The following is a 23,280-nucleotide window of genomic DNA, read 5'->3' on the forward strand; positions in this document are numbered from 1 at the left end:
TTGTGTCTCCCGGGTGAAGGTCCCTGGGGCACTGCCGAGGCGGCTGAGCCACACAGGACTGTGTGTCCACCCTGCTCCCGCTCCTGGCAAGGCTGCAGCCAGGCCGCAGTCAGCTGATGTGGAGCCCAGCAGGACTCAAGGTCCCAGGGCCCTGGGCAAGCTCCTTGGCCACAGAAACAGACCTCCTGTGCACTGGTCCAGAGACTGACTGTCTAAAGCCATACATGGAAGGTCACTGGTTGTTGGGAGGGTGAGTGTAATTGCCTCTAATTCACAGAAAAGGAGGCCCTGAAAGGGGCTGGAACTGGGTCAAGGTCTCCCAGAGTCAGTGCTGAAGCTGAGCCAGAACATGCACTCCTGACGCCTAGACCAGAATGAGAGAGAGGGGGGCGTTCATTCATTCATCCATTCAAACATCCAACAAGTATTGAACAACTCCTGGGACCTCTGGGACCGGTGAGAAGAAGGCAGACAGACCTGGTCCCTGCTCTCCTGGAGCTCACAGTCCAGGAAAGGGACAGACATAGGGTCCCTGGCCACAGGAGCCACGGGAGTGGGGTTGAGGGTAGAGAAGGGAGTGATGTCTGTGTCTGGAGTCGTCTGAGAAGGCAGCTCAAGGGAAGCAGCTGAAGATGATGGACCAAGAAAAGCCGAGTGTTCAGGAAATTTCTAGTGACTCTTTTTGGCTGAGATTAAGCACAGAGAGCACAGGGGAGGCTCCCCCCACCCTCCTCCCCAGAGGTGGAGAGTCAGAACCCTGAATGCCCGGATTTCCTCCTGGAAATAGAAGGCGAGTGCTCTGAGCAAGGTGCCTGGGAAGAGTGGACACAGGTTCGGGGAAGGTCTCGCGGTGGGCAGCGACAGGGGCCACAAGAATGCCAAACTTTGCAAAACTTTAGCGTCTCTGAAAACCACTCATCATCCCGTATGAGGAAGCCCAGGGAGCCTCGGTCCCCAGGCGGTAGGACAGTCGCCGCCAGCCCCTCCCCGGGCAGCACCCGAAGCGGACGCCCTGACCCCGCGGCCCTATCGCCCGGCAGCGTCCCCAAGTGGTTGGCGGAGTGTCTGTCGGGACGGGAGGTGGTGATGGCTGTGCCTGGGTCTGTCCAGAGTCCGTCCCGCCCCCGGCCTGACCCGGCAGGGTAGGAAGCCGGGCGGGGCTCTCAGGCACGTGGGTCCCCGCCGCGGCGACTGGACGCTGGCGCTGGCAACGGGGAGTCGCGGCCGGGGCACTGCGGGCTGACGAGCGCCCTGCGAGGTGAGAGCGGGCCGCCTGCAGGGCCCGGAGACGAGGAGACGGCGGCGGGCGGGCCCGGATACGCGGCCGGTGGCGGCTCAGCCGGCACCGGGCAGGCAGAGCGGAGCGCGCGGGGCTGGCCGAGGAGGCGCGGTTCCCAGCCGGTGTGAGCGCTCCGGCAGGTCCGTGGTAGAGCTGGGTCTCCACTGGAGCTTCGATCTTGGGGAATGTGGACGGATACCCGCACGGATACCCGGGTGAACGTGCACGGATACCCGGGTAAATATGCGTCCGCGTATTTGGGAAAGTCTTTGTCACTGGGTGAGTGAGTGCGCCCCTGCGGGGTCGAGTTGCTGAACCTGTGGAACTTGTTTGTGTTTGTGCTCTGGTGTGGGCGCCCCGGCAGCGTGGGACCAGGGCCAGAGACAGGCCAGCCTTGGAGGCCCGCTGAGCCCCCTCCCTCCAGGGGCGCTCTGGGGGGCAACCTCGCCTGGGCATCGGCAAGACTTGGGGGGGCCAGAGCAGAGGCCTAGAAGGACAGTTAACCCTCTGTCAGGGCAGTTTTAATCTGGCAGGCTGCGGTACGAAGGATGAGTCTGGAGAAAGACAGTTCTCTCTCTCCCCACCCCAACTAGGGCTGCAGGTGTCAGGCTTGGGGTCGCCAGGAGCCAGACCCAAGGGCCAGGCCCTGCTGTGAACCAGAACTGCCAGTTTGGAGTCTGTGGGACTGATGGCAGCTGTTCCTTTCATCATGCATCCCCAGCTTCCCTGGGCCCACAGCCTGAAGTGCCCACTTTGTTTGGGATCTAGGCTGGAATAATGGGGAGCTTTTGAGGGTCAGGGTGGGGCCCAGATAAAGTCTCAGCTAACTATTGGTGGGAGCGGCTGGGAAAGAGAGTCTTTGAGCAGACAGAGCCCCCTGAAAGCTCTCTGGAGACCCAGAGAGCTATACTCCACCGTGCCTTGTACACTGTATGACCGTGGGCAAGGCATGTCCCTTCTCTGAGCCTCAGTGGCCTCGTCTGTAAAGGGGGAGTAATAATGATGTGGAACATGAGGACAGTTGTAGAGCTGGTGTGTGGGTCATGTTCAACACAAATATCCTCCTGGGCAGGCTCAATGCTTGGGGGTGGGGGGATCAGTTCCTGGAGGGAACTTCCTGAAACCCAAATCCCAATCATTCTCCTCCTTGGGCTAAACTTTCACAGGACTTCCACTGGACTAAGCCTGAGCCCCTTGGCCTGGGACTCAAGGCCCCTGAGAACTGGTCCTTGCCACCTTCTCCAGCCACCTCTCCTGCCTGACTCTTCACCCTCTAGTAAATGCATGTAATCTGCGCAGTAGTCAGTTTCTTGCTTCTGGACCATTGCATATTCTATACTCACTGCCTGAACTGCCCTCCTACTCTCATCTTCTTCAGTTGGAGAACTACCCAGCCTTGGAGGCCAGTTCAGATGCCCCCTCCTCTGGGAAGCCTTCCTTGATTCCCCCAGCTGGGTTGGAGCCTCTTCTGGGCTCTTGCAGTCCTGGTCCCACCTTGGACTGTTACGGTCTCTGTCTGTCTCCTCCTTCCCTCTCCCAAGGTCTGGGGACCCCTGGAGGGCAGGAACTGGGTCTCACTCATTTTTGTGTTGCCAGGACCCTGCACAATGCTGAGCTAAACTGGGAGAGCAGCAGCAGCCCCTAACCCCTGCCCCCTGTCCCCAGCTTCCCCAGTGAAAGCCTGTCTACAGTGGAGCTCCACGTCATTACAAAGAAGGGGAAACCAGAATCAGGTCACCAGAATGGGTGCACAGATTGTCAGAACAGTGTGTCCTGGGGCACTACAGGACTCAGGGTGCACAAGCTGAAAACGTGGATTTCATCCAGAAGGCAATAGGGAGCCTTGGAAGTTTTGTGAGCAGGGCATGGTCAGAACAGCATTTCAGAAAGATCTCTCTGGTTGCAGCGTGGAGAATGGATTGAGTAGTGTTGAGTACGAGAAGCTTAGGGCATTTGTGAGATTGACACCAGACCCATCCAGGCATTATTTAAAGTTGGAGCCCTTGTCCCTGTGGCCAAACACTTCTCTGAGTCCTCAGATGCTCTTGCTGAGGAATTTGGGGAGAGTTAGGACTCTCCCTCCCCTAGTAGGAGCCAGGAGACTTGAAATTGATCTCATCCCAGCTTTGCCCCCAACACGCTGGGTGACCTTGGGACAGTTCTTGCCCTGCCAGCCTCTAAAAGGAGGCCAGAACCAGTGAAGTCTTGAATTGAGAGTATGTGGGGCTGGGGGGAGGGGACAGCTGGCATGAAAGGCTTATCACTTTCCACTTCGTCTTACCTTGGGCTGTCCTGGGGTCTGTTTGGAGGGGTTGGAGTGTCACGGTGGGTGACACTCACACGTGGTTGCCAAGCTTGGACTGCAAAGTGAGACTATGGCCCCTCCTTTTTTGTCCTCCTCCTGCCCAGGGTGCACAGAGCTTTGAGGTTTCTGGATCCTCCAAGGACCAGCTAAAAGAGTGTGAGAACATCACCAAGTCCTCATAGGTGACCCCGTGAAGGCTTTGATTTGGCTTCTTTCCTGGCTGTGAGGAGCCACTGTGCCCCTTTAGGTGTCAGTTTTGCCATCTGTAAATTGGGCATGATGGTCCTTGTATCTTCGGATGCAGGTTGCTATGAGGATTCTTAAGACAGTGTCTAGGAAAGGGCCTTGTAAGCTGTAAAATGCAAGGCACAGGGGAGGCGCGTGATACTTACAGACCTAAATGCGTTTTGAAGACGATACAAGAACACAAATGCAATAGTGAGGGATCGTGCTGGTTATTGGAATTTTAACTATTGACAGCCTTCCTCTCCCTGCCCTCTCTGCAGAGACAGCTTACTAGTAACATTTTATAAATGTACTTCATTTTATCTTCCACCAGCCCCGTAAGGGAGGAATTATTACTCGCATTTTGCAGATAAGGAAATAAAGGCTCAGAGAGCACCTTGACCAAAGTCACAAAGCTGGTGAAAGCTGGGATTCCTGCCTACCTGCCCTACCTAGCTTATCCCTCCGCATTCAAGACAGAAGCCCCATCTGGGTGAGGCCAGGTCCTCTAGTTTTCAGGCTGAAGGAAGTTTGAATTCCATCCTGAAAACACGTCTTCAGTTCTTGCTTGTGGCCTGATTACCCAGCTGCTGGTAAGATAGTATCTGCTCAGGCTGCCCACAGGGCTGGAGAAGCCTTGCTGATCTGGGTGAGAGGGGGTGCAGTCACCCCGGTGAAATCTTTCCTCTCCCCAGCTTCCTTCTGTGGGTCTGTCTGGTGTACCTTTTGACCCACACCTTCCTCTTAGGCCTGCCTTTGTGTCCTCAGGTCTGGCCTCTCCCAGCCGTTGGGAGACTGGCTATGGGGGCCTTCCCTGACCTCTGTACTCATCCTAGAGGTCAGTTGCAGGACTAGGTCAGGCCGGGCCCACTGTCCCTCTCTGTCCACATCACCCAGCACAGGCTGGGTACAGAGAAGGTGCCAGTGAGTGTTTGGGAAATGAATGACCAGGTGAAATTAGGTGTATAATAGAAGAGAAAGATCTTGCTCCATGGAGAGATACAGTTGGTTCTTGAGCAGAGGGGTTCCTCTACTCCTCTGTCATGCCATCTCCAAGGACTGAGTTGTGTCTGGTCCAGTGAGTAGCTGGAGTCCCTGCTGGGAAGATGGGCAACCTAGGCCCTTCTGGGCAGCTGCTTCCTCCTTGGTGCTCCACCCTGGTGCCCTGTCATCACAGTGACAATGACACTGCCTGGGCACTGGAGCATGGGAGGAGGGCCTCCCTCAGACTTCCTGGGGCCCTCTCCTCTCCTCTCCCCTCCCCCTGCCTTGGGGAGGATCCTGGTGTTGCTACAGCTTCCTGGTGAGCGCGCAACCTCCCCAGCCTCAACTTGTGGGAGGAGTCTTGCTGTGGCTGGGCTGTGGGCCAGCAAGGATGCTTTCCATCTCACAAGGAAATCCAGGGCCAAGGGATCAGCTCCCCTCACTGGACCATTATGTGTGTAGTCTCCTTCTTGATCCCTCCTTTCTTTCTTTTTTTTTTTTTTTTTTTTTTTTGCGATACGCGGGCCTCTCACCGTTGTGGCCTCTCCTGTTGCGGAGCACAGGCTCCGGACGCGCAGGCTCAGCGGCCATGGCTCACGGGCCCAGCCGCTCCGCGGCATGGGGGATCTTCCCGGACCGGGGCATGAACCTGTGTCCCCTGCATCGGCAGGCGGACTCTCAACCACTGCGCCACCAGGGAAGCCCCCGATCCCTCCTTTCTGACCCCCCCTTTCCTATCCAACTTCCATGTGGCACCATCTTTGCAAAGATCACCTCCTACCATGTCCTTCCCTGCTTAAGCCCTGCCAGGGCTCCTCATTTTCCTCAGGATTGAGGCCTCAGCCTGGCCTTCAAGCCTTTCCGTGTGAGACCTCAGGCCCTCCCACATTCTGTGCCACCTAACCCTCCACTCCAACTTCACATGACCCCCCAGTCTTCCCCCGACAGGCCACGCTGTCACACCACGGCGTCTTTGCACGTGCTCCTCCCTCTGCCTTCAGTGCTCTCCTACATTTTTGTCTACCTGACAAACTCCATATCATCCTTCAAGTCCCAGCTCAAATGACCCCTCCTCAGGGAAGCTCTCCCTGACTACATCCCCACGCCAGTTAGAGGTTACTCTGGATTCCATATCCCCAGGACTTCCCTTAGTCATGGCTTAATCACTCAAGCGGACTTGGTCCATGTCTGTGTCTTTCTCCCCATCTGGACTGGAGCTCCACAAGGGCCTGACAGAGTCTGATCTGAGTCTGGGTTTGCAGGGTCTTTCTGAGGTTGGGCATATGGGGGTATTAGCAAATGTTTGTTAAGACACTGTGACTCCTGGGAAAGCGATTTATGATTGTGTTACTCTGAGAGTCTAGACTCCCGTGGTTCTGAAAATCTCAAAACCAAAGCTGTCAGAAGCAATGAATAACAGAAGCGAAGAAACATTTAGCATTCACTCCTGGAACCAGAGACTCCTGGAACTGGACTGTAAGAACCAATGAACTCCAAATCCTGGAAGCACTCTGAGTGAGACAATCAGAATCACAGGCTCACGTATATCCTGGCCAACACTTTTGTCCCTTTTTCTACCTTGGGGTCTCCATTCTCCCTCTTTCCGCCGAAACTGGACCCTTCCTGCTTCTCCACAGACCTGATCACGGCCCCTTCTAGGAGGCTTCCCTGACTCCTCTGACCATGACCCCTCCTCCTCTGCTAGGTCACCTGGTAAGTCCCCCTGCTGAGAAGTGTTCGGGGTCTCTTTGCCAAGATGGGCAGATGCAGCCTCCACATTAGGACAGCACATGATCTGCTAGCCCCACGGAGCACCCACCTGCCCCCCTTGTCTTGCTCATTCCTCATGAGCTGTCTTACGTAGCAGTGATTCTCCCTGTCTGACCAGTGAGGAACCTGAGGCTCAGAGAGTGGAACTGACTTGACCAAGATTGCACAGCATGGATGGTTCCAAGTTGGAGCCTGAACCCAGGGTTCTTGCCTCTTGAGTATGGCTGGAGACGTTCGAGTGTGATGGGTTGGGGTGGGGTCCAGGGCATTGTGGTTCTGAACTTGTTCAGGTTAGCAACTGCGTGGGGCTGTGCTGTGTCAGAGGTGGATCAGATGGCTTGGAGTCCTGCCCTGGAGTGGGTTTGGGGGTGCTCAACCCCACACTGAAAATTAGAAGACCAGACCTTGATAAGGCCCTTCCTCTTCAGGAGTCTCAGTTTCCTGATCTGTAAGGTGGGAGGACCAGCCTAGCTGACCTGAGACCCACACACTCAGATGCTCTGAGCTCAACCCCAATGGGTGGCTCCTACGGTCAGGATCCTGAGGGCTCCCAAGGGGGAGAGAGATTCCAGAAGGGGCTACAGAGACCCAGGGCCTCCAGCGGAGGCTGCAGAGGCTTCACACGACAACAGCACCTGCTGATGACATCTGAGGTTAGCCCTCAGCTATTTCCCCAGACAAGCCCCTGTGTTCATGGTGCAGAAAGCACACCAGAAAATGCTGGGGGCCTATTGGCCTTCAGCCCCATGGAGGACATTTGGGAGGCGGCAGAGGATGACTTCCAAGATTCTTCCTATCCTCCAACCCAGGCTTGTCCTCTCTACTCCCCTCAAGCCACAGGGATGACTGACAGTTTCCCAAACATATTGCCCCAGTTTTCGCTCACTCTGCTCCTCTTCTCTCTCCACGCTCTTGACTCCTACCCATCTTCCAAAGGCAGGTGTCCTCTCCTCCAGGAAGCCTTCCCTGATCACTGCCCGCCCCCCATTCCCATTAGCGTCCCTCTTGGTTCCTACAGCTCTCATCACCTTAAGTTGTTGCTGACTGTTTCTGGTTCTTCCCCTGTCCTCTTCCCTCCACCCTCAGCCTTGACAGTGAGCTCCTCAAGATCACGGAAGGGTCTGACCCACCTCAGAGTCCCTAAGTGCCCCGCACAGGGACAGGTGTAGGTATGGCAGCCCCTGTAAAGGGTGAGTGAGTGATGGGGTATGGTGGGGTGTAAGTCCTGCGGGGGATCCCTAAGCTGCCCTCCCTTCTGAGGATAGCCTTCAGTGTGGGAACCTTGATCTGTGGTCAGTCTGGCTGTGACCTTGCTTCTCTGCCCATAATACCTGTGGGTTTCCTGCCCCTCTTATCTTCCTGGGATACCCCCATCCTCCCTGCCTTCTTCACGTGCTAAAATCATATCTCTTTTAATTATTTCACAAAATGAGTCTAAATCATCTCCTTTAGTTATCTCGACAAACTTACGAGGCAGGTACTGTTCTTAGATTGCAAGGAAATTGAGAGTTAAGTTGTGGAGCTGAGGCTTGTCCAGATCCTATAGCTGGGAATGGCAGAACTGGGATCTCTCACCCACCCAGTGCCCTCCCCTGCCCCTCAGTGGTGTTCTGGATCCAGAGCCTCTGTTTTCCCTTCACAGCACTCCACCCCCAGCAGAGGCAGGCAGCAGGAGTTTCCAGAATGGTGATGGGTCACTTTCCCCTGTCAAACTGGACAGGGCCAGCCAGGTGGGTATGGAGCAGGCAGTACATTCCAGAGCCACCCTAGTGGAAGCTGGAATGTTGTCCAACCACCTTGGAAATTCTGCAACCAGCCTGGGAACTGCCCCAGTCACTCCTCCTGGCTTTGGGGTCACTAGCCTGGGACCACAGGGAGAAAGACCCAGTGTGGGATAGAGACAGAGCCAGGTTAAGGGAGAGGGTAGTCCGTCTGCATGCTAGGCTTGGCTCTGCCCTTGCCTTATTGGTGACCTTGGGTGAGATCTTGGGCTACCCTTTCTGGCCTTGATGGTTTTTCTTTTTTAACTGTAAGATGGGTACAGTAACCATCATGGCTGCTTCACAATGGGGAACTACCAGGAAGAGTAGATCTTGGGCCCTGCCCGTAAGATGTTCCCTCCGGTGGAGAATTAATCAGACAGGCAAAACTGTGGGGCTCAAAGAGGGCTGGTCAGGGAGCTTCCTGGAAGAGAGGATCCGGGCTTTGGAGGGTATGAGGTAGTTACCCCAAAACTGGGTTCGCCTCTTCATGGGCATCAAGCCAAAAGGCATAACCCAGACAAAGAGCGGAACAGGGAAGTACTCACTACTTGCAGCAAGTAAGGAGAACACCGGGGACCTTTCCCAAAGCAGTGTCTCACCGAACAGCAAAATTGGGGGAGTTTTAAGCTAAGGGTACATGAATATTCACTTGCAAGGGATATGAGCAGAGAACTCAGCATATAATTGGGGCAAAGGTTGACAGGGTCTAAGCTTTAGTTGACTGAGGACTCAAGTCAGAAAAGGTCATCATCATCATTCCTTAGGTTCCAGTTGATCTGGTGGTTGAGCCCTCAAGGGGGGTTTAAATTGTGCAGAACTGCTCAAGAAAGTGCTTCAGGCTAATCTTTACCATTGAAACAGCGCTGGGAATCTTTACAACTGATTTATTGTATTTGCTATTGCTACCTCTCTTGCCCTTAAGATCATTAATTACTGAGACCTGTTCAAGGGCAAGCATTTTTGGCCAGGCTTAAATCCTAGGCCTAATATGGCTTCTCTTATGCCAAGAAAGCCATGCCTGGTTTTCTTTCTCTGGGGAACCCCTACCTTATCTGCTTACGGTCAGGGGCATAGCTCCTAAAGTCAGACAGATGGGGGCTGCTCTGCCATTTGCTAGCTCTGTGACCCTGGAGAGGTCATTCAACCTCTCTGAAATTCTCAGGACTAAACGAGAAGAGGTTGATGGAGCCATCTAACATGGAACTTGGCACAGAGAAAGCATTCAACTCTTGTTATGACATAGCTGTTAGAAGATAAGGGAGGGTATCCCTAAGCAAAGATATGACCATGGGACTGCTTTTGCTGTGTTGGAGACAGAAAGATGAGGGTGGAGGCGGAGAGGGAGAGTGGTGTGGAGGATGGCAGGCACCAGATCAGCAGGGCTTTGAGTGCCAGGCTCAGGAACTTAGATGTCAACCTGAGGGCAATGGGGAGCCATGGAAGGATTTTGAGCTCCATAGTATGTGGTCAGATGTGTGGTTTAGGAAGACCCATAACTGCAGTATGAAAGATGGACAGGAGGGGCAGGAGTGGAGGCAGGGAGTAAGTAGGCTAGTGCAATGGTCTGGAGGAGAAATGCAGGCTCAAAACCACGGGGTCGGGAAGAGTGGCACGTCTAAGCCACTGCATTGGTCGAAGTGACAGGGCTTGGTGAGTGATGGTTTCACATGGGTGGGAAAGAGAGAGGTTGTCAAGGGTATACTGGAGCTTTGAAGCCTGGAAGGATGGATGGTAGAGACCCTTCTCAGAAATGGGAGAGTGGCTTTGAGAACATGTGTTGTTCTACCTTAGTCTTTTGAGTGAAGATATCTCCCTAGGAGGAGAACACTGGGTGTGACCCTGGTGGAGTGGGTGAAAAGGTGAAGCTCTTTCTTTCACCTTGTCACTAGACTCCAGAACAGACTGGCAAACAGCTACCAGCCCACTGGCCAATGTCAGCCTGAGACTCCTGGGGCAAGGTGCACTGGGAAAACGGTGGTCCAGGGCCTTTCCAGTGCCCCCTCCCCCTGCTCTATTCCTGCAGCCACCCATCTCCTCTCCCCACTTTCCTCCATGCTTGCATTGTACTTCCAGCTTGGGGACCTGGCTCAGCTGTCTCAGACCCCACTCCCCCATTGCAGGGAAATGAAATCGGGAGAAAAAGGAGGGGGATGTTCTTCTCCGAGATGGGTCTGAGGTTCTGCTGGGACCTGACCACACAGAGGCGTTCCTCCACCAGGTCACCATCCCCTCACTGAAGCACTGTGCCTGCTCTGTGGGAGGGGCTTCAGGCAAGACATAAAACTAGGGCCAGAATCCAGACCTGGGTTCTGCTCTTGGCTCTGTCCCTGGCTTATTGTGAGGCCTTGGGCCTTAGTTTCCTCCTCTGTCAAATGGGAGGTTGGCAGAGGTGATTTCTAAAGGCTGTTCCAGGCCCTGACTGTTTAAGACTCTGGGAGAGAGTGTGTGTGTATACATCTGAGTATGACTATGTACATCTCTGTGTATCTGTGTATCTAGGTGTATCCATGCCTGTGTGTGTCCTTGTGTGTTTACAACACCTGTGGAGGAATGGTTAGAGGTGGGATGAGGGGGGAAGGGTATTCCAGATAGAGACCCAGCTTGAGCTAAACTAGATTGGCCAGAGTACTGTCGAGTGTACACTGGACAAGGAGGGTATTGACTGTTTCCAGACCAGGACCAAGGGAGGGGACACTGGAGGCTCAGCTCAACTCTGCAGGGTATGGGGGAGACTCTGCCTGGCAGAGCCACCCTCCCGTGAAAGGGGACCTGGGCCTGAAGGTTGGGAACAACCGTCCCTAGAACATGTGAGCTAAGGGTGGACGGCTAGGGGTTGAGGGTGGGCAGAGGACACTCCTGTCTACCGGGACAAGCACACCAGCTCACCTCTTTGCCTCTTTCAGACCAAGATTGGAGCAGAGGAGGCAGCCCGGGGAAGGCTCAGCCTGGCTGACTTCCCGTGACCCAGAGCCCAAGCTGTCTCCACCTCCCTGTCTCAGGAGCCCAGGCACTGCCTGCCCTGAGAAATGCTGGAAGCTGGGCGAGGCCCCAGGCCAGGGGACCTGTTTTTCCTTTTTCCCACAGAGTTCCCTGCAGCTCAGTCCAGGGGTCCAGGCGGGTGCATTCATGAGTGAGGAATCTGAGCCTGCGCTGAGCATCCTGACAGTGAGAGCAGGGGCTGGTCAGGTATGGGTGTGCAAGGGCAGGGTCTACTGGCTGGGAGGCTGGGAGGCTGGGAGGCTGGGAGGCTGGGGGGCTGGGGCCGGTGCACTCGTGCATGTGTATACACTGAACTGGGGGTAAATCAAGGGGATCTGTGCCCTGCTCCCTCGTTCCCAGGCTGTGATGAATTCAGGCTTCAGAGCCAGACAGCCCTGGGTATCAAACCCAATCTTTCCAATTCCTGGCAGTGTGACCTTGAACAAATAGCTTAACCTCTATGGCGGCATCTGCCAAGGAATGAGGTGAGGGATGAAATGAGAATGCTGCAGGGAAGTCGCTCTGCCCAGACTTGACCCCTACAAAGTGAAGGGGGTGGTGATCTAGGATCAGGAGCTCCTGAGCCAGAGATGGGTGAGGTAAAGGAATGTGGATCAGAGAGCTGACCCGTCTCCAGAATGCCTGGGTCCGGTTCCCCTCCCTCTGGCATTTCTCTGATGTGTCCGGAGTAGAGCAGGGCTCTTGAAAGAGAGACAGTCCAGGAGCCTGCCTAGGGCAGGAGCAGGCCTCAGGTGAGCTGGGCCCCTGGAGGGCTGTTGTGACCCCTGGCCACCTAGGATCAGCTGCTGAGAAATCCTTCAATGTCATTGTCCTGTGAAAGGTCCTCAGAGGAATAAGGGAAAGGAGAGCCACCATCATAAAGCTTAGCCTCCTCTGGCCTCCCATAGCTCTTGTGCTTGCTTCATTCATTCATTCACTCACTCATTCGTTCATTCTCTCATTCATGTCATACCCGCTTTGGATCAGGCCTCTTGCTGGATGATAGGACCAGAGAAAGGAATCAGATGGACCCAGCCCTCCAGGAGCACCTGGAATGTGTTGGGGTAGAGAGTGGAAGGACAAATTTCCAGCAGGGTGTGAGGAATGCCCTGGGGGATCAGTGATGGAGGGGGAGAGTTTCAGAGATGAGGTGACATTTGAGAAGAGCCTTGAGGGATGGGCAGGATAGAGTGCAGTGTGTGTGGGTCTGGAAAGGCTTTCTAGACAGAAAGAACAGCTATACACAAAGGCAGGAAAGCCTGGCAGGCACTTACATGGCTCACATCTCCCTCCACACTAGGAGCTCTTGAGCGCAGGGCCAGCCAGAACTGGACACAGAGGGGCTGGTGAGTGGTGTTGGACAAAGGTAGGCGGGAGCTGGTCCTGGGGAGCTGGGAGTGAGGCCCCAAGGGCATCAGGGGTCAGGAGAGGCAGTGGAGAGGGTTGATGGAGAGGGCTGGGCACTTGGCTGTCTCCATAAGCAGGGGCTGGTCAGAGCGGGTGGGGCAGGAAAGATGTTCTCACAGGTTGGTGGGCCAGCCTGTGGAGGGGTAGGACAGGCAGGGTCAGTCTGGACAGGGGCCACAATGATAGAGTCCCCAGCTGGCCTGTGAGGGTGGAGGTCAGGATGTCTTAAAATAGGTGGAAAGGGCAGCTCCCTTGGTTCATGAGAGACTTAGGGAAGTTTCTGCCCCTCTCATCAGTGTCAGAGATTCCATCATAAGTAATTAGCAAGAAACTGTGTAGAGCAATGAGATGTTGACCATGAAGGGAAGATGAGGGCCCTGACCCCGACTCTGAGGAGAGACCCAGCAGGCCTCAGCACCTGGGCAGGAGCAGAGCAGCAGTGGGGAGGTGGGGCTGGGGGTGGTGCTCCCTGAGCAGGGAGTACAGAGGGGCCACCCACCCTGTCTCCAGCGGGGCAGAGCACCTCATGGGGGAAGTTTGAGAATCACAGTTCTACCAGGCCAGGGGATTCAGCCCATGAGAGGTCTGAACCTCAGGAGGGCAGGAAATACCTGATGTCCTCTGGGGCTCTGTGGTAGAGCTGCACACCCCAAGCCGGTGTCCCCAGGGGGAATGGCTCCTCCACAGATTCTTAGTCTCACACCCGGGCTTCCAGGCTCCTCCTACAGCTCCTGTGAGCCAGCAACTCCTGCTCATCTCCCAGTGCACCAGACCTGCTGGTCCCAGCCTTCGCCCTTCCCCACAGTCCATGATGTGGCATCTCACACTTACCATGCCCGACACTGAGTTCCCCCTCCTCCCGACCCCTGAGCCTGAGGCATCCTGGCCCCTCCTCCATGCAAACTCCCTCTGGACCAGTCTCTCCAGCCACCCTCTCAAACAGCTCTCAGACCTCTTCCCTCACGAGGTCCCCAGGCCTGACCCCAGCTTGGGCCTTGGAGTCATTCCCCTGGTCCACCACACTCACCTGCTTCACAGCCTCCAGGACCTTCTATCTCTCTCTTCCACCCCTGGCCTGAGAGAGCTCCCCAAAGATTTCAGGAAAAAGCTGCAGGTGAGCTGAGCCTCGAAGCTCGTAACACACAGTGTACCTGCTGTGTGCCAGGCATGGCTCCAAACGTGTTACACGAATTACCTAATCCTCACAGCAGCCCTGTGATATAGGTTCTGTTAATCACCTCATTTTACAGATGAGGGAACAAAGGCAGTCTGTGTCCAGAGGCCGGGTTCTTCTTAATCACTGGAGTTTGCTGCGCTGATGGACAGAGTTGTAATTTCAACAGGTGGAGGCGACGGGTGTGAATGGATCCCAGATTGAAGGAGCAACATAAGGCTGGGAGGCAAAAAGCATTGGGTGCATTCAGGAAACTGCAGGTCACAGGGGGTGCGGCTGGTGACAGAGGCTGGATTATGAAAACCTCTGGTACCAGACCGAAGAGCTGGGTTTTCTCCTGAGAGCAGACAGGAGCCACAGGAGGTTTCAAGCAGGAGAATGACTTTGTCTTTTCCAGAGACCCCTCTGGACTGGGGGGACTGAGGCTGGAGACAGGGAGGCCGATGCAGTGGCTCCAGCAGCAAGGGTGGAGGTGACACTGGGCTGCAAGGAGTGGAGTGGGATACAGGAAGTGCTTTCATGCTGGGTCCTGAGTCCTGGCCCCAGGACAGAGGGGTCCCAGCAGTTTGGCCCTGCCAGCGCCCCCCACCCCAACCCCATACTTACCTCCTCACCCTGGATCTGCCCCGGCTCCTTGGGGAGGAGCCTGTGTCCGTGGGAGGGAGGTCACAAGTGCAAGCTCCCTGCCTCCTGGTAGCATCTTTGCTGACAATAGGAGGCAGGGAAGATGGGGGAAGGGGAGGGTTATGGGGAAAGAAGGAGGCTGAGGGAGCAGTGTGTCCTTCAGCACCCCTTAATCTTAACTTCATGGGCCTCAGGCTGCTTCTGGGAGACCAGGCTGGGCAAGAAGCTCGGTGTCTAAGGGAGCGGAGGTCACCGGCCCCGCAGAATCTCTAAGCCCCAGCCTCTCAGGACCCCAGGTTCCAAAATGAAAGGGGTTTTACAGCCCCAGATTCTCAGGGTGGGGAGGACACACATGACATCTGTCCTCTCTGTCATCCCAGACACACCCACACATAGGGCACAAGCCCTTCTGCAGACTCTGCTAGAGAGATGCTTGCACACCCCCGTAAGCAGAGAGTTCACTACCTCCTCCTACAGCCCCTTCCATTGTGGGATGGACCCAGATAGGAACTGCAGCCTATCCTCAGCCTGTGACCTGGGCCAACTTACTTGAATGATCTGTGTCTCAGCCTCTTTATCGGAAACCTGGGCATGATAACCTGGCTCCCTGAACCGTGTTGTAAGGATAGAATGAAGTCACATGAATAAAGCACACATAGTAGTAGTGGGGCTTGAATAATGTCAGCTCCCCCTGCCCCTTCACACTATTAGAAAGTTATTCTTTGTGTTTGTCCCAAACCTGCCCCTCTGGCACTCCCGTTATGATTTCCAGCCTACCTTCTGAGACCTTTGGGCACACCTTTGCCTTCCAGACTGGGATAGTCTGAGAGAGCTCTTGGTCACGTTGGAGGGGTGGGGAGAGGAGGAAGGTGGCATCCTGATCTCCAGGTGCTCACTGTCTGGGCGGTCAGGCATCAGGGCTGTGTTATATGCTCACTGGGGACAAGGTAGGAGAAGGTCAAGGTAGTGATGATGTGTGAAGAGAAGCTGGGCAAGCCTGGAGGAAGCTGAATTTGCCCCCCAGCAGAAGTCCCCCAATGCCCCCACTACCACCTGCACCCCAGACTTCCCTGGAATCTTCAGGAGGGTCACAGCCCCATCTGGTAGCCTCATAGGCCAGGGAGCAGGACTTCTGTTTACAGATGCAGAAAGTACCAGAATAGGAGTGCCTAAAAATATTTGCTGAGAGGTGAATGAATGACTGAAGAGGGAGACCCTTGGAAATACTCCCTCAAATACCAAAATACCAGGCACAGGGCCAGAGCCTCCTCAGAGAGAAGAAAGCTGAGCTAAAGGAAAGAACTTCCTGATGCCACCAGGAAGGTGTGGGCTTCCCACTGGCCACAAACAGGCAGTGGGCACTGGGTGTGAGGTGGACCCAGTCAGCCTCAAAGGCCCCTTTCCGTGAATCTCAGATGGTACCCCTTTGGGACCACCAGATCCTCAGGTTCTAGAGCTCAGAATCCTAGATCTAGAACTCTGTGTTCCTGAGGTTCTCAAACAGGGTGACTGATTTTTTTTTTTAAGGCAAGCTGGTAAGTATTTTGGGCTTTGAGGAACATATGGTCTTTGTCACAACTATTCAACTCTATGTAAAGAGATGGGCATGGCTGTGTTCCAATAAAGCTTTATTTACAAAAACAGACTGGTAGGCTGGATTTGGCCCTCAGGGGGTATTTTGCCTCTCCCTGTTCCAAAGTGTTAGAATTATATGATCCTGACAGTCATGGATCTCATGCATCCTTAAGGTTCCAGGGTTCCAAGGTTCTGGGCCCCCTGGGTCCAGGGAGAGAGGCAGATCAGATGCAATAAAAGCCTCGAACGTAGTTGGGCAGATCTTAACCGAGGGAGTCTGTGGGCACTTGGGGTCCCTCATGGCCCTGGTCAGGTGGGGGTGTCAGGCTTCCCTGCTGGGTCCTGATGGCCGTTCTCCCCACCACCCCCTTCCCTTCAGGGCGATGGCCACAGGCCCGGGCCTCTGGAATGGCACCATCAATGGCACCTGGGATGGGGATGAGCTGGGCTACAAGTGCCGCTTCAATGAGAACTTCAAGTACGTGCTACTGCCTGTGTCCTACGGCGTGGTGTGCGTGCTCGCGCTGTGTCTGAACGCCGTGGCTCTCTACATCTTCCTGTGCCGCCTCAAGACCTGGAACGCCTCCACCACATACATGTTCCACTTGGCCATGTCGGACGCGCTGTACGCGGCCTCCCTGCCCCTGCTGGTCTATTACTACGCCCGCGGTGACCACTGGCCCTTCAGCACAGTGCTCTGCAAGCTGGTGCGCTTCCTCTTCTACACCAACCTTTACTGCAGCATCCTCTTCCTCACGTGCATCAGCGTGCACCGATGCCTGGGTGTCCTGCGTCCACTGCGCTCGCTGCGCTGGGGCCGGGCCCGCTACGCCCGCAGGGTGGCCGTCGCCGTGTGGGTGCTGGTGCTGGCCTGCCAGGCACCCGTGCTTTACTTCGTCACCACCAGTGCACGTGGTGGCCGCATTACCTGCCACGACACCTCGGCACCCGAGCTCTTCAGCCACTTCGTGGCCTACAGCTCCGTCATGCTGAGCCTGCTCTTCGCGGTGCCCTTCGCCATCATCCTGGTCTGTTACGTGCTCATGGCTCGGCGGCTGCTAAAGCCGACCCACGGGACCTCGGGAGGCCTGCCGCGGGCCAAGCGCAAGTCGGTGCGCACCATTGCCGTGGTGCTAGCTGTCTTCGCCCTCTGCTTCCTGCCTTTCCACGTTACCCGCACCCTCTACTACTCCTTCCGCTCGCTGGACCTCAGCTGCCACACCCTCAACGCCATCAACATGGCTTACAAGATCACCCGGCCGCTGGCCAGCGCCAACAGTTGCCTTGACCCCGTGCTCTACTTCCTGGCTGGGCAGAGGCTCGTGCGCTTTGCTCGGGACGCCAAGCCACCCACAGACCCCACCCCTACCACCCAGCTTCGCCGCAGGCTGGGCCTGCATAGGTTCAACAGAACTGACACTAAGAGGACAGAAGACTCGGCCAGCAGTGAGGACTCTAGACAGATAGAGTCCACACCGCCTGGTAGTGAAAACACTAAGGACATCCGGCTGTAGGACCGGAACCCCTTGGGCCTGTGCCAGTTTGTGTCGGGTGGGACTGTAGACTTGTCCAAATGGGACAGTCTCCCCAGATATGGGCCATCAGTGAATCAGGCCGGATGGTCAAGGGGGCCGTGACCCCAGCGCTCTGTCATTTGACAGGGGCGCAGTTTGTTCTCTGTGGTCCAGAGAGCTCAGCAGTCCCCACATCCTGAGTCACCATTTGTATGTGAGATGTGGGGAGTAAGGTTTTAAGAAAGGCAAGTGTTTGGGGCCAGCACTGCCCCTGGCCTGAATCCCACATAAATACCTGGCTGTGCCTGCCAAGGTACCTAGGCTGGGCTCCAGCCTAATCAAGTCAAGTGGAGAAACAGGCCCAGAGAGGAAAGTGACTTAACCAAGGTCACACAGCCAAGCCTGTGCCTGAGCTGCCTGGGAGGGACAGGGTCGCATGTTGACCAGAGGACGCTGGTAAGGAGTCAGGGCTGAGCCAGAGGTTCCCACGATGAGTCGGAGTGGTCTGAGTGCCACTGTGGGCTCAGCTCTGAGGGGGACGCCCAGCCCAAGGGATGAACGTCTGGGAACTGATGTCATGAACCCATCTGGAGGCTGGGAGCCAGTTGGAGGCTGGGACTTGTACTAAAGGTGTTGTTACCTGCTGAGCCGGACCCCGCTGTGCAGTTGGAGGTTGGGGATACAGCCTGGGGAGCTCTCACCATCCACACCAGGGTCCTTTCTCCAACCTGTTCTCTTCCGCCTCCCCAGTAGCTGCCTCAGTGGTGGCCTCGTACGAGGAATATAAATGTACTCTCCAGACCCCAGGTCATCCTCCACTTTAAAGTTAACTGGCTTTTATGCCTGGTTTTGCTGGGTACAGAGGGGAGTCAGGTGGGGTCCCAGTCCTCAGGATCCCCCAGTTTAGGATTTAATGGCGATGACCAGTCATGCGCTGGTAAAAGTTCAACCATTTAGCTGACTCTCGGCGGGGGGTGCGGGGGTGAGGGGAACCCATTATTTGCAGCATTGCCAGTTTCTGTGGTACAAATACTCCTGCCACAGCCAGTTTCAGACTACCAATGTGATACCAGCCTCCTTGCAAAATTCCTGAAAAATTAACAGAGGGCTCTTGAGAGCAGGTACAAGTTTCTCTAGCACACCACTGGATAATGCTGAGTGGTTGAGGCAGTGGACCAGGGCATCAGGGAAGGCTTCCTGGAGTGGGTGGACTTCTGAGAAAAGCACTTCATCAGAGAAGAACATCCAGGTGCAGGTGCGTTCTAGGCAAAGACATGGGGGCAGGAGAGCAGGGCCTGCAGGAACTGGAAGCTGGCTGGGCAGTTGGTACCCAGGTTCAAGGCAGGAATGGGGAGGGTGGGCGGGTCACAAGGAGGCCAAGTCAGGGCTCCCTCCTTGCCCTGACCATGAGGTTTCTTTTGCACTGGGGATAAGCGTGGGAGAGATTCACTCTTCCTGTCCAGTCCTTTGCCTCTTGGGAAAATCCAGCTACCTGGCATAATGTCTGGTGCTCAGGCTGGGTCAGAGCTTAGTGTGGGGGAGATAAGTGTCACCTGGGACAGGTTCTGGGTCTAGCCAGGACCACTCTGGAGATGTGTGGAGTTCATCTGGACAGGGCCCAGCCCTAGCCTTTGGGCAGGAATAGGGCAAAACTGACAGACCTCACTTTGAACCTCAAGGATAAGGACTCTCTCTCTCTCTCTCTCTCTCTCTCTCTCTCTCTCTCTCTCTCTCCCTCTCTCCCTCTCCCTGTGGGAGAGCCCTTGCCCGATGGGCCCACTCTGCCTGAGAGAAGGTCCTTCTCTCCCCACCCCACCTACACCTACCTCCTATGACTTCTCCACCCTTCCCACTCTGCCTCTTCAAAACGGCACCCCCCAGAGGTTGCTCACATGGGCTCCCCCATAGACAGGGACCTGTCATAAGCCATGACCCAAATGATTCCTCTGCACTGTGCAATGTGGGTGACTTGCCCAAAGTAGTGTGAAATGCTCACCTCCCACATTCTAGGTTCTATACTCCTGTTAATGTAGCCCGTGTCCTTATGAGCATTTTTGTGATGATGTCTTACAGTCTGTCCTTGAACATTTCTTGCAGGCCTGAGCCTATCTCTTTCTTACCAGCTGCTGCTCAGGCTGAACCCAATCCCAGTTTATAAGGTGCCTCTACCCAGGTGAGATACTCTACTGGCCAGGAGTGTTAATGCTGAGCTCTGACCCCCTCAGCCCTGCTCAGACTCAGAGGCAGGGAGTTATACATTGTGACTTTGGGGGCTGCCTAGTGTCTGTCTGTGGTTGGGGATGGGGCTGTGTCCACCACAGGCCCAAGTTCCCCTATAGTCCCCATTCCTTTCATGTCCTGCCCAGTTACCCCTCCAGCAGCTGTCCTGGAGACCCCAAGAACTGAGAGCCCCACAGCACATAGAGACCACACTATGGCCTAGTGCCAGGATGCCTTCCTTAAAGCAACTGCCTACAGATTTCTAAGGACACAGGAGCTAGGGGACAGGAGGGCCTGACTCACCATCTAATCCTGTGGCAGGCACTGGTGGGGGTGGGGAATGAAGACCCTAAGGGAACCAGGGACAGGCCCAGGGCCCCTCCTGCGGACCCTAGTCAAACCGTCTGGCTCTACGGTGTGGACATCTGGCCTTGTTCTCAGTGCCCAGGCCCCCTGCCTGGTGGGTGAGGTTCTTTACTCTGTTGCCGTATACTATTTTCAGCCCAAGTAAGAACAGGATTTTCCACTCCCAGCCCCAGACCATTGTCCAGCAGTGACGTGGAGGGACCTGCCTGCTCTCAAAATATCTCCTCTTACTCTCTGGGCCTTGCTGCCCTTTCTCCACCTCGTCGCCCTGACATCACTTCCTGGGGCTGTTGACTCCTGAAGGACGCTGTGAAAGGTCACAGCCCCTGCCAGGGACCCCAGGGATTATCCAGCCCAGCTGCAGACTCAAGGCCAGAGAGGGGCAGGGCCTTGTCCAAGGTCACTCAGCAGGTCGGCGTGGTGCCTGGTCGTGCGCCAGGGGCTCGGGCTGCCCCTGCAGCTCTGCTCCATTTAGTGCAGGTCAGTGCCTTTGTGGGAATCCTGCCATCACCCCCACCACCCCAGCTCTTCCCACCTCTGATGGAGCTGGGGAGCTGAGGCCAGGGACCTGGGGCGGAGGGGGGCGGGGAGAGCAGCTGGGAGGAGTAAATGCCTGCTGACTGGCCTACAGCAGCTCTTCTCAGGGAGCTCCGTGCAACGGGGGCAGGGGCCCTGGCACATAGGGGTCTCTGCCCCGGGTGGCATTTGTCCCAGGAAGGACACTCTTACCCTCCAAAGGCTAGGAAAGGCCCTGGCCAACATGCCCTCCAGACACAGTTACTCCTATCTTGGTCCAAGTCAGGCCACCAAAGCTACCCCTCTGCCACCACCCTTGTCAAGGCAGATTTGGGCTGATCTGTTTAGAGCCAGGCCCCTGAGGAAGGGAGCTAAGGTACTAACCCATGTCCCAGGCACCAGGCAGCGCCCTGTCACATCCATTATTATTTATTCTTTACCACCACCGTGTAAAATAGACATTATTACCCCCATTTAGCAGATGAGAGGACAGGCTCTGAGAGGTGAGGACTTGCTCCAGGTTATACAGGCAGTAAATGGGTGAGTCAAGATTGAGTTCAGGTCCATCTGATGCCCAGATTAGTTCCCTTTCCAGTATCACATGCCACTTGCAACCCCTGCGGGGCAGGAGAGTTTGTAAGCGACCCTTTGTGTGATTCAAGATGAGAGAGGCAGTCTAGTGAGGATGGAGTTAAGAGCACCCTTTCTCTGCCCAGACCACCTGCGTTTGAGGGTTGTCTCCACTTCTTCCAGCTGTGGCACCTTGGGCAAATCAATCTTGCAGCACCTCCATTTTCTCATTTCTAGAAGGAGATGCTACCTCCCACGTAGGGCATTGGGAGGCTTACCTGAATGAATACACATGAAGCACTTAGAACAGGACCTGGCACATGATAAGCGTTTACACACCAGGCACTGTGCCAAGGGGATACAGAGGCGAGCCAGCTGGACCCTGCCCTCAGGGAGTTGACATAACTTAATAAGTAACCACATTGGGATAAGTGAGTTGAAGGAAAGGACAGTGTGTCCGGCCAGTGAGCAAGAGAGTGTCCCCTGTGGGTGAGGCTTCCCCAGGGTGTGGCGGGAAAGAGCAGGTCCATCCTGGGGTGAGGTGTGGGACCACCCTCTGCCCTGCTTGGCACTGGGTGGCTCTCAGGCTCATGAGCTTGTGTGTGTTTACAGAACCTTGTCCAGGCGATGGGCTGTGGAAGGGCAGTAAGGAGAAGTGATGGCAGGAGGAGGAAGACGAGGATGCCTCTGATCTTCCAGAGCCCTCCCCTATGGGCTTGAGGGCTCCCACCCACCCATGGTAGCAGGCTTAACCATTTCTCCCAGACTGGTGGTGCCCACCACAGGGTGCTGCAGCCTCTCCTTGGTTTATCCAAGAGTCAGAGACCCAGGGCTGGAGGACTGGCCTGGAGCTGGGCCAGAGCAGGCAATGGATGGGCAGTTTTTGCTGTGTGACCTGAGGCCAACTGCTTGCCCTCTCTGTGTCACTCTATAGAACCTGAAGACCTTGCTTCCCACATTCCAGTTCTCCCTACCTTAGGGCAGGAGCCACCCAGATTTTTCATCAAAGACACAACTAACAACTACTCCCCCAGGCACTCCCAAGACCCCATGAGCCCTCAGTTCTGAGGACTAGAGTGGGGCAGTGGGTCTCCCCTAGTATCAAGTGACCAGAAAGGTGAAGTGACTCCACTGGCACCACACATTGCCTTGGAGTGGAGCCAGTTGAATGTCTGATGCTTCTGCCTCCTGTGGGGTGGAGGCTGGAACTTGGCCAGGAGTCACTGGGCTGCAGGATGAAGGATGCATTTACCTTCCCCAGCGGTATGTGCTTGAGGTGTGGGGTGAAGGGTGAGGGAAATGAACTCATCCTCCTCTGTCCTGATGCACCATGTGACATGGTGAATTTTTTCTTTCTGGGCCTCAGTTTCCAATTTCCCCATATGCAGCGGGCCCTGGCTCTGCCTGGCCACTCCAGCCTCTTCAGCAGGGCTCGCCTCTCTCTTGGCTCCAGCTCAGCCAGGTGTCCAGTCTCAGCCCTGTCCCAGCCAGGAACAATGGGCCAGACCGAGCCAGCCCCCAGGGGCTCACCTGAGACTATTTTCAGCCCTTGGAGATGAAGTCAGAAAAGGATTTTCCACTCCCAGCACAATGGCTGCCCTGCACCATTGTCCAGCAGGCATCTGCCTGCCCCAAAGTATCGCCCCTGCTTCTACCCTCTGGGCCTCCCTGCCCTACTCCTCACTTCCCAAACTTGACATCACTTCCTGGGCCTGTTACTCCTAAAAGCCACTGTGAAACAGCATGTGAGCCCCCTGGGAGACCTGACCAACTGGAATCAGTTTTCCCTCTTGGCAGGGACCCCAGGGATTATTTGGCTGCATTGAGAGACGGGAGACCAGAGAGGCCTGTGCCTCACCCAGGGTCATGCAGCGGTCAGCATAGAGACGAAATGTGAGGCCAGGGCTCTCTGGCTTCTTCCGTTTCCTCCATCAGCACTGGTCTGTACCTCCTGGGAGTGACAGCTCATCTTGGAAGGCCTGGGGTGGACATCCTGGGGAGAAGCCTAA

General features: G+C 55.6%; 1 protein-coding gene across 9 annotated transcripts; it reads left to right on the forward strand.

Moving 5' to 3' along the window:
* The first annotated feature begins 803 nt into the window (after positions 1-803).
* P2RY2 (purinergic receptor P2Y2) lies at positions 804-18,246 on the forward strand. 9 transcript variants are annotated; one of them, XM_067750264.1, is made up of 4 exons: positions 816-1,558; positions 8,206-8,293; positions 11,230-11,512; positions 16,465-18,246. In XM_067750264.1, exon 4 carries the CDS (start codon positions 16,469-16,471, stop codon positions 17,597-17,599), a length of 1,131 nt encoding a protein of 376 aa, XP_067606365.1. In that variant the 5' UTR covers positions 816-1,558; positions 8,206-8,293; positions 11,230-11,512; positions 16,465-16,468; the 3' UTR covers positions 17,600-18,246. The 9 variants fall into 9 exon arrangements, 8 of the variants coding, with proteins under 8 accessions (XP_067606370.1, XP_067606365.1, XP_067606364.1 ...); XM_067750267.1 differs by lacking the exon at positions 816-1,558 and adding an exon at positions 5,504-6,506; XR_010946174.1 differs by lacking the exons at positions 8,206-8,293; positions 16,465-18,246 and adding an exon at positions 13,963-16,452 and having other exon boundaries at positions 804-1,516.
* Positions 18,247-23,280: the final 5,034 nt, after the last annotated feature.

Source organism: Pseudorca crassidens, chromosome 9 (genome assembly GCF_039906515.1).
Source record: "Pseudorca crassidens isolate mPseCra1 chromosome 9, mPseCra1.hap1, whole genome shotgun sequence".
Taxonomy (NCBI): Eukaryota; Metazoa; Chordata; class Mammalia; order Artiodactyla; family Delphinidae; genus Pseudorca; species Pseudorca crassidens.

Coding starts and splice junctions, on each gene's coding strand:
- P2RY2 (XM_067750269.1), top strand. CDS start 16,469: ATGGCCACAGGCCCGGGCCTCTGGAATGGCACCATCAATGGCACCTGG.